We start from the raw sequence: 15,324 nt of genomic DNA, 5'->3' as shown, positions 1-15,324 counted from the left end.
GTGGCTAGTTAGCAGCAGGAATGTTTATAGCGTCATGAGAGAAGCATCCTCAAAGACTGAAGGATTAAAGTGAACCTGCAGATAGGACAGAAATTTGAAAAAAATCAGTGAATTAATCCATAGCTGACACTAGCAAAATAATTTTAGGTAATGCTGTGATGTTGTTTCCTTATTCTAGGCTGTGATCTTGGATTTGCAGAAAATGGAGCCTGTTGCAGAGAGGGCTGGAAAAAATTTTTTGCCTGAGTGGCTGTCAGCACAGGGGAAGGAGTTGTGGCACAGTCATCCATCCTCCATCCTGACAGGGGCCTCAGGTGGGGATGTGCCACTGCCCTGAAGCAAAGGCAGCTCCATCACAGTGTCTCCCAGCCAGCTGTTCAGTGTGGTTACCACCTCACAGACTGGGACTATTAACCAGATATCACCAGGTCGTCTTTGCATAAGGTGAGCCACAGCTGGACAGAAATGACCACAAGCCCACTCCCACTAGAACACCTTCCTTTTTTTTGCTAGAGGACTTCAGTCACAGAGCCCTGAGGAGGGGCAGGAAAGGGGTGCACAGCAGTGGTTCTTTCCAGCAGAGGTAAAATTATTTTGAACCGGTGTAATTGAGTCTGCTTTGTATCGAACAGTGAGGATAAAGTTTTCCATCAGACTAAGCTATGATCTGGCTCCAGTCCATTATCACATTCTTTTATGTGTAAAGCTACCTGTATATATTGTTAAAGGGAAATCTTCCTGGTGAATTTATGATGTGGAAGAATTTATCTCCTATTCCTTCTTCCACAAGAGAGAGAGAGAGACAGAGAGACAGAGAGGAAAACAGAAATATTTCTTAAATTAACTTTATTTACAACTTCTTGTGAAATGGCAGGATGAAAACAGTAATTTGGATTCAAGGTCAAAATGAAATTCTGTCCACATCTCAGTCCTTCCCACATCATTTTGCAGAATGAGAGCTGAATAAAGGAAGAATGAACTGATTTCTTTTAAGTTTAGTCATTGCAAATGCAAAATGAATATCATTGTGCAGATATGGCGCCAGAGGACAACACAAGCTAACAAAATAATGGTAGTCCCAATAAATAATTTATGCACCATATCAAAAACTAAATGAGATAAAGACATGGAGAACACATTTGAAAATTTGGAAATTGCTCAAAGCTCTTCCTTCTGTGTCTCCCAAGAGAATGAGCACGGAGCACTAATAAACTCTGTGACTGTGTATAATTCATAAACTTTCCCTCATTTTTTGATTTTCAGTGCTTACAGTTTATAGCTAACAAAGGAACAGAGTGGAAAAATCCTGGTGAGAGTTGAGAGGAGAACATAAACCAGCTGATTCCTCCACTTAGTCTATTCATAAAGGGCATCTGCTCTCATCCCAAACTGCATATATATCTGCCATTAAACTTAGCACATTGAAAACAGAAAAAAAAACCTTCTACTTCCTTATGTCTACTTTATATTTATATTTTTATGAAAGCTATTTCAATGTGAGATTATAACACAACAAAAGCCACTTCCAGATGATTTGTATTAAAATTATTCTGTCGTGGCTGTTGGTTAATGTTCAGACTGGATTTCTAAGGGATTTATTCAATGACAGCAGAGCAAACTCAGAGCAAACTAGTGAATGCTATCGGAAGGTAGTGAGGTGTTTCTGGATGAATTATATAGAATGAAACCTCCCCCACCCACAGCCACATTGGAAAGATGTTTCTAAGTTAAAGAAATCTAAAAATTACATTCAGATAAGATTTGCCTTGAAATTATTTTGATGGTCGCAGCCATGTGAAGTTGTATTCTAAAGAGACATGGTGAGCAAAAGGGTTATTTTCAACTCTGTATGTCAGCAATTTGTAACGTATTTTCTGGCACAACACAGTTCAGTTACACAACCAAGATTTTTTTCTATAAAATGCCTTGGAGTTTTAATTTTTTGACTAAAAACAGAGAACAGTGTCCTGTGGCTTCCTGAGTGAAACCCTCTGTCTCTTACTCTGAGTACACAAGCAGAGCCCATCACATTTCTCAGCTGCATGACAAGATTTGAGCTACTGGGAGGCTGAGAGGGCCCCCAGCCTCTGCTGCCATATGTCAGAGCAAGCAGCGTCTGGCCTGAGCCGCCACAGCAGAAGCCGGTGGAACACCAGAGCAGAAATTTCCACACAGCTTCCCACCATCATCAAAGACCTAAAGAAACCACACAGTGCTCTCAGGGCACCTCTGCAGATCTGTTGTCCTGCGTGGGTAAACGAGAAAGAAGGTCACTACTATCAGCAAGCTACAGAAGCGACTGAGGGGCAGCTGCCCTTTGATGATCCCCCGTGCTCTGAGTCTGACAGAAGGGATCCGTACTCCCAGTTCCTCCCTGCCTGTACTGCCTGCCTCTGATAGCCTGTTGAGTGTTATCTGAATATTTTTTACTTCATTAATTTCCTCCTGCCATCAATTGATGAATAAATTATTCATAAGTAAATTTATAAATTATTCTACCAGTTCTATTGATGATTGAATAATATTGACCAAATAAATTATTCACTCTGCTTTTCTTCCACCAAATGACAAATAAATTATTTGTGAGTATTGTTTTCTTCATTATTAGATCAACTCTTCCATCTGTTGAGACATTCATAAGATGTCACTCACTCTGATAGCTATACAATTTGTAAGCAGGACCCTGTAGGACCTATGTTTTCATGGACAAACAGGACTAGTTCAACTTTATTGTGTACTTATATGGCAGTTGCTTTAAATACAAGGTATTCTAGAGCACAGGGAAGTGTTTTGTATGTTTCACAGACAATTAAACAAAATTCTGGTATATTCTGTGTTTAATTGTCACCCAACCAAGACATTTTGAATTGTGCAGCATATTTTACAGTTTTCCATATTTGGACTAAATAGTTGGGGTTGGGGCTGCAGCCAGCCCTTGATCCTCAAAGGTATCAGGTTGTAGGTTCTGTAAATGAGCTTCAGGACAAAAGCCAGAACAAGAATACCTTAACTAATGACCATAACAAACGTTAACTGCATAGGCCAGTTGTTTCAAGTTCCTGGATAAACTACATGAGTTTTCCATCTAGTTAGATCCATGTCTCTGTCTCTTTCACTGAATCACCAGTAACTGTATGGGAAACAAGCGACAGCGTCTTCTAGTGGCAGCATTTCTAGCATATCTTACCATGCAGGCAAAATACGTTTATATCCATAAATATGGCCAGTCCACGAGGTTACTGTCATTGTGATAGGTCAGGGAAAAAAGTTTAAATTAATTTTAAAAAGTACATCTCCAGAAAAGTGATCCTAAGTCACAAGTGCCCACAGAGAAAGGATTAGAGCCTATTCAATGGAGCCCACGTTAGATTAAGTTCACCAAGCCAATCAAGCTGCATTAGCATGAAATCAGTATGAGGACCATGAATAGTACACTAAAAAGCATTCTCTAAAAAGTTGCTCAGAAAGAGACAGAGAGAGGAGGCATCTCATGCCAGCAGAGGAGCAGCCCTTCAGTAATTTTCCAGGTGTGTCTGCCAGCAAGGATCAGGAACACACACCTCTCTGCTGGCATTTGCTTGACTCAGAGACCTACCAGTAAAACACATGCAAAGATGTTTCAGTTGGCTTTTTATGTTCCTTTTTTTTAGAATTTAAAACCATGAAGCAGGCATATTTGCCAGTCTGGGTACATGTAAGTGAGTGAACACAGACCCAAGACAGCAGTTATTTCTACAGCTCAGGCTGCCCAGGGGGAGCAGGGTGAATGAATGGGCTGTGCCAGGACAAGAGGAATGCTTAGTGACCAGGCAGCTCATTTATGGGGACCTCTCCAGCACTGGGCAGCTCTGTAACACCATAACACTGTAACAGCTGTGTCTCCTTGTTTCCCCTTTCTTTTCCACCCAAATGGGGGCTGTGAGCTGTCACTCAGGTCAATACACCAGTGTAATGTCGGCCTTTAGAACACGTGCACAGCAGAAAATCCCAGCTCTTTCATTTTCAGAGGAAGCTGTTAATAGGTCTGCCTCTCTCACTGAGGCACACTAACAAGTTCTTGTCTAAGCTGTCATTAATGTTTTCACTTAGATTTCCACATTAAAATAGGCAGCACTTCTAAAGGAAGTGTCTTGGCCAGGACTTACAGTGGAAGCACTGAGATTTTGCATTCTAAGAAATAACTTAAAGGTCTCTGGGGCCAAGTTCTTAAATTCCGTTTCTCCGTGTTCTCCCAGCAGAATCCCCATGGGATATGCAGACACAGAAATATACAGAAAGGTGTGACAGAGAAAATAGGAAGGTGGCAACATTGTGCCTAGACAGAAGTGGTGTATTCAGAGAGCTGGACTGGAAGACTGCCCTTTGCAGCATCGTTCAGAATGGATACAAATGAAGCGCAATTGTTTTGGTCAAGGGCAGAGAAAAGACCACTGCAGTAGTTGGGATAAAGTGGTGAAGGGAACACATGGGAAAATGTTAGACTTACACAGGTGTGGAACAGACTGAATCTTTGGGGCATTTATGATAAAGAAGTTATGAAATTTAGCCTGCATACAAGATAACAGAGAGCAGTCTGAGCTGATCACATTTCAGATTCAAGGTCTGAGTAAAAGAAAGAGATGCTACTGATCAGAACAAATGTAGGTGCTCCATATTAACAGTGTGATGTCTATTCAGCAGCAACGGGATAGTTTAGAATGTGAGTTTGGATAAGAGAAAAGAGATGAGTAAGTGTACTATATAAAGATATGTAGGGCAAGAGAGAGCTGCACAGAGGGATGGGGGGGTGCTCCCATACAATGGTGTTTTTTCTCAGTGGGGAGTAAAAACCAGGAGCAAAAATCTAGTCAGATAGATTTGCTGTAAATGCAGAGTACCATCAAAATATACTTGCAGCTCTAAGTTTTTGCTGTTCATTTTCTTGTTAATGCTTTTGACTCCTAGTAACATTCTGCATTTAATTCAGTTTTTCTACTTTTCTGAAGGGAAGTCACAAGAAAACAGAGCTGCAAGCAGCTGCAGAAGGCCACATAGATTTTGCCTAATATCTAAGAGAAATTTAATTTAAATTATGTGCCAGTTTCAATTAATTAAGGAACCTCCAAACAGCCTTTCATATGTCTTATTTCAGACATGATATTATTTGAGAAAGGATAGTTTTTCCAAGAAAAAAAAGGAGCAATAGTCTGTGGACATGATTCTAAGTAGTGGAGAAGAACATTTAAAAATTACTAGTATGTGAAAAAAGGTAATTTTATTTCACACTAAATCATATTAAGCAATATCACTCTGCCTTCTTACCCTGCTCAACACAGTGAAACTGTTCATGACAAAGACTGGGCCCTAAATGAAGGACAAAAGAAGAAAACTCTGGATATCTACCTGCTTACCTTTTGCTCAGAAGATTCATAATCTTCTTCGCTAAGTCTTTCCCAGAGCTGAAAAACAAACTGCTTATTCCTAACACGATCCTGCTGTTGGACTCCCTTTATGATTTCTCTTTTGACTTTTGCAGTCATTGTTTCCCTCTCTTCCATTTCACTGAATTTTGTTCCTCAACTTTCTTTTTCCTGTATTATTACTATTTTTGGTTGCAGTTATTGTAGTGCCAGCTTGAAGAAACAAGGCTGGTATTGTCTTTTGAAGACTCTTAAATTAGTATCTATTTTAATCTCTCTACAACCAGAGTTGCATTTCCACAGGTTTTCTGTCTTAGTGTCACCAGCTCCACCATTCTTGAGAAATGGAGCAGACAAGGAAGGTGATAATATCAAGAAGGTGATCATTTCAGAAGAAAAGGAGGGAAGTAGCTGGGGAAATACCATTAATCCACAGAAAAGGGCCAACCCTATCAGATTAATCTGATGCTCTATGAAGAGCAGTGCAGGGTAATATACTCAGGATGCTGGCAAGGAGACAGGCATCTGTATTTTAGACTAATGTAGTCCTATTAAGGTCTATATGCTTGGAAATGTTCCTGGAGTGCTGTAGCTAAGCCTGGATCATGGCAACCCAGTCATCATTCCGCAGAACGTGGCCGCCTGCCTTGCCAGCTCAGATGCAATAAGGCAGTTTTCCTAAGCAGATGTGTCTGAGACCTCAAGGGCACCACAGCACCCGAGATTCCTAACGACTCTGACAATCTGGCAGCAGATCTGTTTGGCACAGGGCACTACAAAGTCAATAGCAAGCTTTTGAGTTGTTTCTCTCTCCCCAACACCATATTGCTCTGTGTCTTTCAGTGAGAAGCAAAAAAAATTAAAAAAGGGTCAGGCTGAGAACGGAATGTGATAAAGAGCTGGTTGTGGCCTTCTGTACTGTTGTCACTTGACACAGCAGCTTCCTAGAGATAGCACAATTATGGGCAGATGAGTCTTTAGTGTGTCTGGAGTGAAATGTCCTGTGGGCAGTGGACTAAATAAATGGTCATTACCACTCTATAGACTCGAGAGAACACAGGTATCTGGCTATACACCCAAGCCAGTTCCAATGGGAGATTATGAGTCACAAATACTCTTTCAGCACTGATTGAGTGGTAACTTCTGAAAAATGAACATATGTTTTCTTACCTGGCATCCACATACAGATGCTGATTTTGTGGGTGGTCTCAGAGTCTAGCAGCTTTTCTGGAGAAAGACTTTTACGACTTCTTTACAAAGAACTGGCTTCAAGGGCAGGTTAAAAGTAGTCCTAAATCTCAAAACTCTACAATAGCAGGCAAAAAACCAGAGTATTTTTAGGTTATTGTCACAGCTGTGGTATAACACTATAGGAAATCTTTATGTTTGAGTTTACCTGCATTATTTATTGTTTTCCGTCAGCTTTGCTGACATTTTCTTCTCCACTCTTTCAGTCGATATGTGGCATGAGGAGAAAATGACATGTCTGGTACACAGGACCACTTACATGAATCTGTGAACTTGTTCCATGTTATATTTCCTTCTTTTCTTCCTTTGAAACCTGAATTGAACAAGTGTCATGCATTAATCTTATTTCATCCCATCTCAGTCTTATGCTATAGAGAAAAAAATTGAAAACTGTGATTACTCATAAGAATTAAATTTCTTTTTTATATTGAAATATGAATCATTATGGAAAATAATTTTAAAAAAATCCAAGTTCCTTTTCTGCAGGGTCAGCACTTTACCATTCCCTAAAAAAGATGTTATTTTCAAATCTTTCAGTTCCCATTACCCATTTCATTTTACTGTGTCAAAAAAGAGAAGAATTTTGTCTCTTCTTAGACCATTCAATGCTATTAGGAATGAAAAATCCTCTCTCTAGTGAAAAATCATGTTATGCTTTATCATGATCATTCTATTTCTTTAATACAGTTCATGTGGTGCAATAGTACTGTTGCAATTAAGGAAGCCACTGAAGCACAGGCTGCTGGGGAAAAAGTACAGCAGCACTCTATCTTTTCCTTGCCACTAGCCCAGGCCTTCCTCAGCGGTGAGACAGAAAAAATGGAGTGCGGAGGACCTGGAGGAGAAGCAGGAGCAGTAGCATGACTGGATATTCCAGGCAGACCATGACTAAGATCATGAACTGATGAGAATGCACACAATTTTGGGGATAGATTCCCTCCTTGCCCAAATACCATGTGATTTCATTGCCCAGAAAAAGTCTTAATTGCTTGATATGTATGAATTTTAGTGACAGTGAAAAATGGAAGAAACTGTAGTTACCATTCAAGAGACATAACACAAATGTGCCCAGTGATAAGTTCCCTGACTTGTTTTCTATCACTGTATTTAAATCCCGCATAAACTCAAAGATTTTTCTGCAGTGTATGACAACAAATATTTGTTGGTCAACAGATGACCCCTGCTGGTGTGAAAAATAAAAAAAGAAACATGTCAAATGATAAATTCTACTAATAAAAACCACCTCCTATTTATTCTTTTCCCATCCTCCTTTGTGCATATTTCCTTTGTTTTGTACTTCATTTTGATTAATCACATCACTCTATCAGGACTGTGTCTCTTCAGCCTGTTTTCCAAGGAAAGGATATTGTTGTTGTTTCTTATGCTTCCCTCCATAATCAACCACATGCTATTCATTTATCTATAGCATCTTCTCATCTCTGCTTCATGTGATCAAAAATTTCCCTTTGAGCATTTTCAAACAAGTTCCTGGCAATCTTCTTGTTTCATTGTCTGTTTATTTGGAATAAGTGATTATAGCAGCAGATTCTCTTTTCTGTGCTTCTGCATAATTCAGATTTTTATCAGTAATGCCATCATTATTAGTATGCTTCTTTTTCTGTTTTCTCCTACTCATTTGACTTTGACCTAACTTGAACCAAAAACTAACCTTTACAACAGTTCACAAACAATTTACATTATTTGTCCAGCATACCCACTATCTACCTTTATCCATAATCCCTTCATCTTGTCAGGAACAATCCATCTACTTTTCAGTTGGTGTTATCATCAGAATTCTACACAGTTGTACTGTCTTCTCTTGGCAATTCACTCAATAACCCTAATCCTCTCACCAGCAAAGATGGGAATGCAGAGAAAGGGGTTAAATGAGGCATTCACATCAATACACTGGTAAGGTTACTTTCTCATGCTTCTTTTTTGAACTGTACCATGTCAGTCTAACAATTCAGATCAGATGTACATCTGAAATCACAAAGCACATTTTACATTTAATTTACACAAATTACATTTTTTTAAACATACATGATGTTGCACACATTTCTAGAAATCATACATTCAATTATTTGTATTGCTCTTTGTGCATTGTGACTCTCTTGGATAGCCAGGAACAAGCTCTCCTGTATGCATATTTAACTAAATTGTCCAAGACAGATATTCCTGATGTAAGCCTGCTGGAGCTCTGCAGCAGTGTGCTGTCATCTCTTTTGGTGGGAGGTTCCACATTCAGCATTCAGCAATTGGGAAAGTTCTGCCTGCGGCTTTATCCCAACCCTCCTCCTACTGGTCGGCAGGTTTTGTGCCAGTTCAGCTCTTGTCCCTAAAAGACAGAAAAAAAAAATTAAAACATCCTTATTTTCCTCAAATAACTGCTAAAAATCTTGTCACTTTGGATTTCATTTTATCTTGTCTTCCAGCTTCTTGTTAAGTTTAAAAGTATATGTTCCTTACAGAAAACTTTGTGCACCTTATGTCCCAGAATTTTAATTACTTCCTTTTCATTTCTTCTTTCCATTTCATTTAAGTTTTGCCATGTTAGTCTCCAGCAACATTTTTGCCTTAGGGACCTTCACCTTAATCACATTCTGTTTGCACTAACCCTGTGTCTTAAATAGAAATGTTTTTTCGGTCCTCTCCTCTGGCACATAGAGCTATCTCAATACATCCATTGCAAGATGTAGCCTTTTCTGGAGTCAAGATATTATTTCTTCACATTTTTTTCCAGGAAAATATTAGAATCCAGGGAAAGTGTTATTGAGACCACCTCTCTGGAATAAAACTCCTTCATGGCCGTTAAATTAGATCCTAAAAGTGAGAACAAAAATGAAACAAACAAATAAATAATGTCATCCTTACATTTCTAGTGTATACTTAATACTTGACATTCTGTGGAAAGTTTTCTGTACTTAGGTACACCCACACATAAAACTGGAACTGGTTTGGGTTTGGGCTTTTTTTTGATTGGTTGATTTGCTTGGTTTGTGTTTGTTTTGTGGTTTGGTTGGTTGGTGTTTTTGTACTGAGTCTCATTTCAAACATTAATACTGAGGTCAGGAGGCCTTGTGGAATGTATTTCAGGAAACAGCTTGTCATTAATTTGATTTTGTTTTGGCCTGATGACCTCCACAGCCTCACTAAGGCTTGCAGGCAGATATGAAGTGGGTCCAAGAGCCCGTGTAAAGGAGAACACATGGAAAGCACTTTAGTTTCAAGTGTAGAGGGCTGCATATGTATATGTTTTCTGAGAGATGAAGTTCAGAACCAATTGTTGTAGCATTGAAGTGAAACTTTCATTTAGACGGAGAAAAACTGAAAGATTTAAAACTTGGAACCTATGAAAATTTATCGTCATCATCTTCACGTCCTTCCCTTTCATCTCTTTTAATCATCATCATTATCATCACCATCATCATGTCCTTCTCTTTCATCCTTTTTAATCAAATAGTTAAAAGAGTAGTTGACAGTAACATATCAACACAGAGATATAATACCTGTGCATTTTTCTTAATATTTCACCTTTGGCTACATCTTTTCTGCCTTGCTCAATGTAGAGAATTCCTCATTTATTCATGATTTTTATGGAAAAAGAAAAGTATATTGCAAAAAGGCAAAAGTTTATCATGTAATTAAAGCTCTAGAAAGGAATTATTTCAGACTGAATCTCACTGGTGCTACAGGTTTTCTCTGTGACCTTGAGCAAATCACTTAATCTCTCTGTACTTCCTCTCCTCATTTATTTTTTAAAGGATAGTTATACTTCTTCTGTCTCTATTTACATTGCAAACTCCTTTTACTCTGTGCTTTATATTATTCTTGTTGCAATAAAGATCTTATCTAAGAATTCTTATTATAGAGTTGCCCTTATCTGTGTAAAAAGCAATATATATTGTGTGAAAAGTTATCCTGTATGATAGGTTATCCTGAGCTATGACCTGGCTGTATAAGGAGTTACTACTATTATTATCGTACCGGAAGTGTTTTAGAGACCAAGTCAGACTCAGACCTTCAGCACTGCATGGCTCTTTTATCAAGAGATGGTGGGCTGAAATTAGAAAGGCTTTCTCTACAGCAGTAAAATAAATGTGCTTCAGAATGGCTATTCAACAATGCTTGAAGAAAACCAGTATGGAGTGTCCTGCATCTGCGCCTTTAAACCCAGTCAGCACTGGGGCAGGCAGGTTACATGAGTGCTGCCTGCTGGGAATGGTTTCCAGCTTGTATTATCTCCCTGACTGCATCCTGGATTCTTAAGAGAGCTTTCTGGGCCAAAAGTTTAACAGCGTGGGCAGGACAAAGAAATATTTGTAGTCTCTGTTAGCAGTGGCCAGTCAAACCTTTCACTCTCCCAACAATTCTGCCTCTGTATATAGATACATGCTTATAAATAATCTATCCCAGTCTTGCTTGATGTAAATCCTAAGGCTGAAAAAGAATAAAATGTGCTGCAAAAGAAGCTTTGCTGTAGTTAAACATAAGAAACTTGACATCAAAAATTGTTCAAAATAATTGCAGCCAAAATTTAGGAAAAAAAGTTGTTCAAACTACTCCATAATCGAGTAAACATTCCTTGATAGAGGGAGTGAGACTCTGGATCAGTAGTTCAGGCAATTACACTTTATATTTATGATTTTTGTATCAAGAGGATCCGTTTGGTGATGAAAGCATTCTTTTAGTGTAGACGGTATGGCTTTACTTATCCTGAGCCGGTGAAAGGACTGGAACTTATTTCTCCTTATATCTACAAGAAAGTTCAAAACTGGTACAGAATGGAGAACCATGTAATCTTTGATTGTGCTCTGAAAGCAGGGACTGATCTTGCTTCTCAGTTCATGTAAGAATGTATTAGAAATCCAGCTCTGAGTCTCCTAAAGCGATCTGTAGTCCAGACACAAATGTAATGTCTGAGGAAGGGTCAAACTAAAGACAAACAGTTTTACTCAGCATTCGCTTCCACCTTCCCTAGGAACCTCCTGGTTAAATTCTCTTGGCATAAGGTCATGTATTTACTTCTGTCTGCCTCATAACTATAGTATTTGAAGCAATGTTCATTTATGGGATTTATAAGGTCTCTGGAGAACATCAGAAAAAGAAATTTAAATATATGCCTTGGTATTGCTAAAAACTGGGGATGTAGGCACGCTTGTTTCAAGGATGACAGTTTGTGTCCCATCAGTTCTTGAGGTGACAATCAAGGCTGGTGTCAGGCAGGTGAGGAGCTTAAGTGGTTCTCCAGAGAACAGACTAAGCTGATGCCCAGCACAGACACAGCTTATAGAATACACTGATGCAAAAAAATCATTATTGTGCCCACCCCAGATACCTGCTTCTCAGGTCTGTCATAAATACTTGCTGGCATGGATCAGGACATCTTTTTTAGATTTCTCTCCAGCATGCACTCTAATAATCATAGAGACACAGTAAACGTGCCTCCATAAACTGTACACAGGACCTGCAAGTCTAGCTCCTGGTTATTGCTGCCTTACTTGACATCAGAGCACTTAAACCTCTGTTGAAATCTAGCTCTGTCTGATTCCGAAAGGCTTAAAATCTAAACATATTTACCTAACAAGGTGTCCTATTACAATATGAGCTTCTACAAGACCTACATTTTGGCTATCCAGCAGCCTTGGCAATGGTGGGTGCAGCTGAACTGTCACTTCCAAAATTACTATCCTACCCCAGATACATTGCCATGTGGGACAGAAAAACAGTAGCAAACAAAAGAACTTTAACTACTTATTTTTCAGTTTTGCAAAAATTTTGCAAGTGTGGCTTAATCAGCTGCAACACCTGATTAAACATTACCCTGCATATTGCTTTCTGGTGAGTGTTTTATGTGTTCTTGTTTCTGCAGACTGAAGAAGTCCTGAAGATTGATGGAGGGCCATGCTATTCAAACAGCAGGCGTTGCTGAGACAGAAGCTCTTTGTGCTAGGCAGCCTTGCTATTGGAAGTCTCCTATATCTAGTTGCCAGAGTTGGGAGTTTGGATAGGTAAGTCATGAAGTAGCTACTCTCTTATTTACAATGGGCTAAGATTGTCTGAGTCTTTGCTTCAAGGGTCTGATTTCTTTAATTCTTTGGTTTTTGGTTTTGTTTTTTTTAGTGTCTACTCACATATAGAAAGACAGAAAGACTGCCATTTTAATAGTGGTTTTCATTACTTATTCCTACCCTTTGGAGAAGAGAGTAGGAAAACAGTCACAGTCATCTCTGTCAAAGTTCTTCTGTGTGTCCATTTGTATTCTGAGCACACTGACATTTGTTTTCCGTGAAGAAATAAACCAGCATCCAGTAAAAACGTCATTACAGTAGCTCATTTTGCCTGTGTACATCTGTGTTGACCTCTAGTTTCAGCAAAACAGTTATGATGTATTTATACATCTCCTTTTCTGAATTTGTGAGCAAGCAATTAATGTGCTACAGTGGTAGTTAAAATAAAGTATGAGCCTGCAGAGCAGCTCGTCAAGTTTTGAATACTATTTCATTTGAAAGATTGCTTCAGGGTTTGAGAATTTTAACTATGTTAATTAGCTGGTATTTTCTGTAGCCAAATGTGCTAAATAAGTGGGTTTTCTCTGTAAATGATTTCCTGGAGAGTGGCAGAAAGTACAGCAGAGAAAATCAAAGAGCATTTGGCACTTCTGACCAGGCTGAGTTTTGACCAGTTTTTGACAGTGCTACAGTAGTGCTACCTGCACTGACACTGCTGTTTCTGTCAGCTTTGAAATGGCCTGGGATTGCTGTGGAAGCTGCTCCACAAAGGCACAACACAAAAAAAAAATAAAAAAATAAAAAAAAAAGCTGTTTCAAAAGAATGAATGAAAAAAAGACTATAAGATTTCCAGAAGCTGGTAGACACTTGCAAGTTTTAATGGTATATTCATGTCCTTCTTTTAAATTATGCAATGTATTTGTTGATTTCAAAATTGTAACACAATGCTGTGTGACTATACAGTGCTTGGAAAGTGAAGACCTACTGTCCATTGCTAGGTAATGGTGGGCTCCATCACTGGTCACTGGGTGCCTTCTTCAACTCCTCAAGTCCACTCCAGAAGAAGAAGGAGACCATGCACTCAGCTAGGATGAAGTGCATTACAAATTAAGCCCTGGAACTTATATCTTCTTTCCCCTGGTGTTCAAATCATGTCTGATACTTCAGAAGTAGAAACTTCAGTGAAACTAATGTGATTCTGTAAATGGAGGCAGAAATCCTTACTGGTCCCTGCAAAAGTATATTTTATGCCAGGAGGCATGAAATCTAATTAACCTTCTGCTATTATCTATGCTTGCACATCTACAGAATTTACTGATGGCTATAAAATTATCTCGCCACAGTATTTGACTCGTTGACCTCCTGTGGCAGTGAATTCTGCTGGTTTCATACATAGTGTTGCCAATGGCAGTAAAATTCAGTTTTGTTCTCTTGCTTTACCCAGTGTGAAGCATACCACACTGCTAAAAAGTCCTGTGTATGGACTTGTTATGAAATAAAGAGAGAAAGAGGTACCAGAAAGGACAAGACACAGATGAATTAACTAGAAATATTCTTCTGCCTCATTGTTGTTGAATCTGTCAGTAAAAGGATGCTGAGAGGCTTCAACAGACTTTGGAATAACTAATTGTTCAGGAAGAAATCCAGATTCACTTATGCTTAATTTATGCTGATTTAATTTGAACAAGAGAGCTGGGGATGGCTCATGTTTAATAGCCTCAGATTAGGCTCCCCAATGGCAGTGTCTTGAGTTTTCCTAGGCCCAAAGGGAAATTACCACTAGCTTATCTGATTCATTGAGTCATAAAGTCTGATAGCATGAGCCCTTCCCTCCAGGGGAGGCCACCTTCCTTCAGCTCCTGAGTGCATGGATCTGCTTCACATGTGGAATCTCAAATAGATTCTGTGGCAATTTTGAGAATATCTGGATTAGTCTTTGAGTTACCTGACTCAGTACCAGGAGCATTACCAGGAGTCTCCACACCTGATTTCCATGCTACAAACTACTCCTGCTGGAACCAGACTTATAATCTTTTGCTGCTGTGGAAGAAAATTAGCAAGTATTCTGGATCTGGAGAGACAGCTCATTAAGATTGCCCAGACCTACTTCAGCTGTTTTGAAATTTTTCAGAAATACAGTTCCCAGAGATGAATTGTTTTATGGCATGTTTTCTCAAGAGTAATTGTGGAGTTTTAATTGAGAAATTACCTGTTTTGGGAGAGCAACTCAGTCATATAATAAGTGCCATATACTCTGTCTTAGCAAAGAATTGTTATTTAATGGGAAAATAACTGACAATAAAGAATATTAGCATGTTGCAACATAAGAGTAAATAGTTACATCTAGGATTAAACTATGAGGATCTGCCTTTTACCCACCACTGCCAAGCTTTTTTAAAAGTTACTTTTTTATTGTTTAGAGAGAGTAGAAGCAGGGGGAAAGAGTAGAAAAAAACCTGAAATCTACAGGCTGAGGACGAACTTCTAACAACATCCAATCTTTTCCCTTAGGCTAGAGGATATCTTGAGTATTTATTTACTTTTAAAGGAAACCACCCTGTTTGACAAGCTGTTGTGTTACACTGAAGGCAGTGCTAGCTGTCTTTTTGAGCAAGAGATAAAATTAGTTGAGATGGGTCTGGAACTGCTGTTGTGGAATCCTCAT

General features: G+C 38.9%; 1 protein-coding gene across 3 annotated transcripts in view; it reads left to right on the top strand.

Annotated features, from left to right (window-relative positions):
- The window catches only part of HS3ST5 (heparan sulfate-glucosamine 3-sulfotransferase 5), a 193,443-nt gene that overhangs the window by 173,359 nt on the left and 4,760 nt on the right, over window positions 1-15,324 (top strand). For all 3 annotated transcript variants that reach the window (XM_042016973.1, XM_042016971.1, XM_042016972.1), the window contains exon 3: window positions 12,520-12,658. In XM_042016973.1, coding sequence (XP_041872907.1) covers window positions 12,552-12,658 — 107 coding nt within the window. In that variant the 5' untranslated portion in view covers window positions 12,520-12,551. The remainder of the gene's footprint in view (window positions 1-12,519; window positions 12,659-15,324) is intronic.

The sequence above is a fragment of the Corvus kubaryi genome, unplaced genomic scaffold (genome assembly GCF_017639235.1).
Source record: "Corvus kubaryi isolate FWS band 111438036 unplaced genomic scaffold, C.kubaryi_AGA036_p1.0 split3-73, whole genome shotgun sequence".
In the NCBI taxonomy this organism is placed as follows: domain Eukaryota; kingdom Metazoa; phylum Chordata; class Aves; order Passeriformes; family Corvidae; genus Corvus; species Corvus kubaryi.
This window is presented reverse-complemented; position numbering and strand designations above follow the sequence as displayed.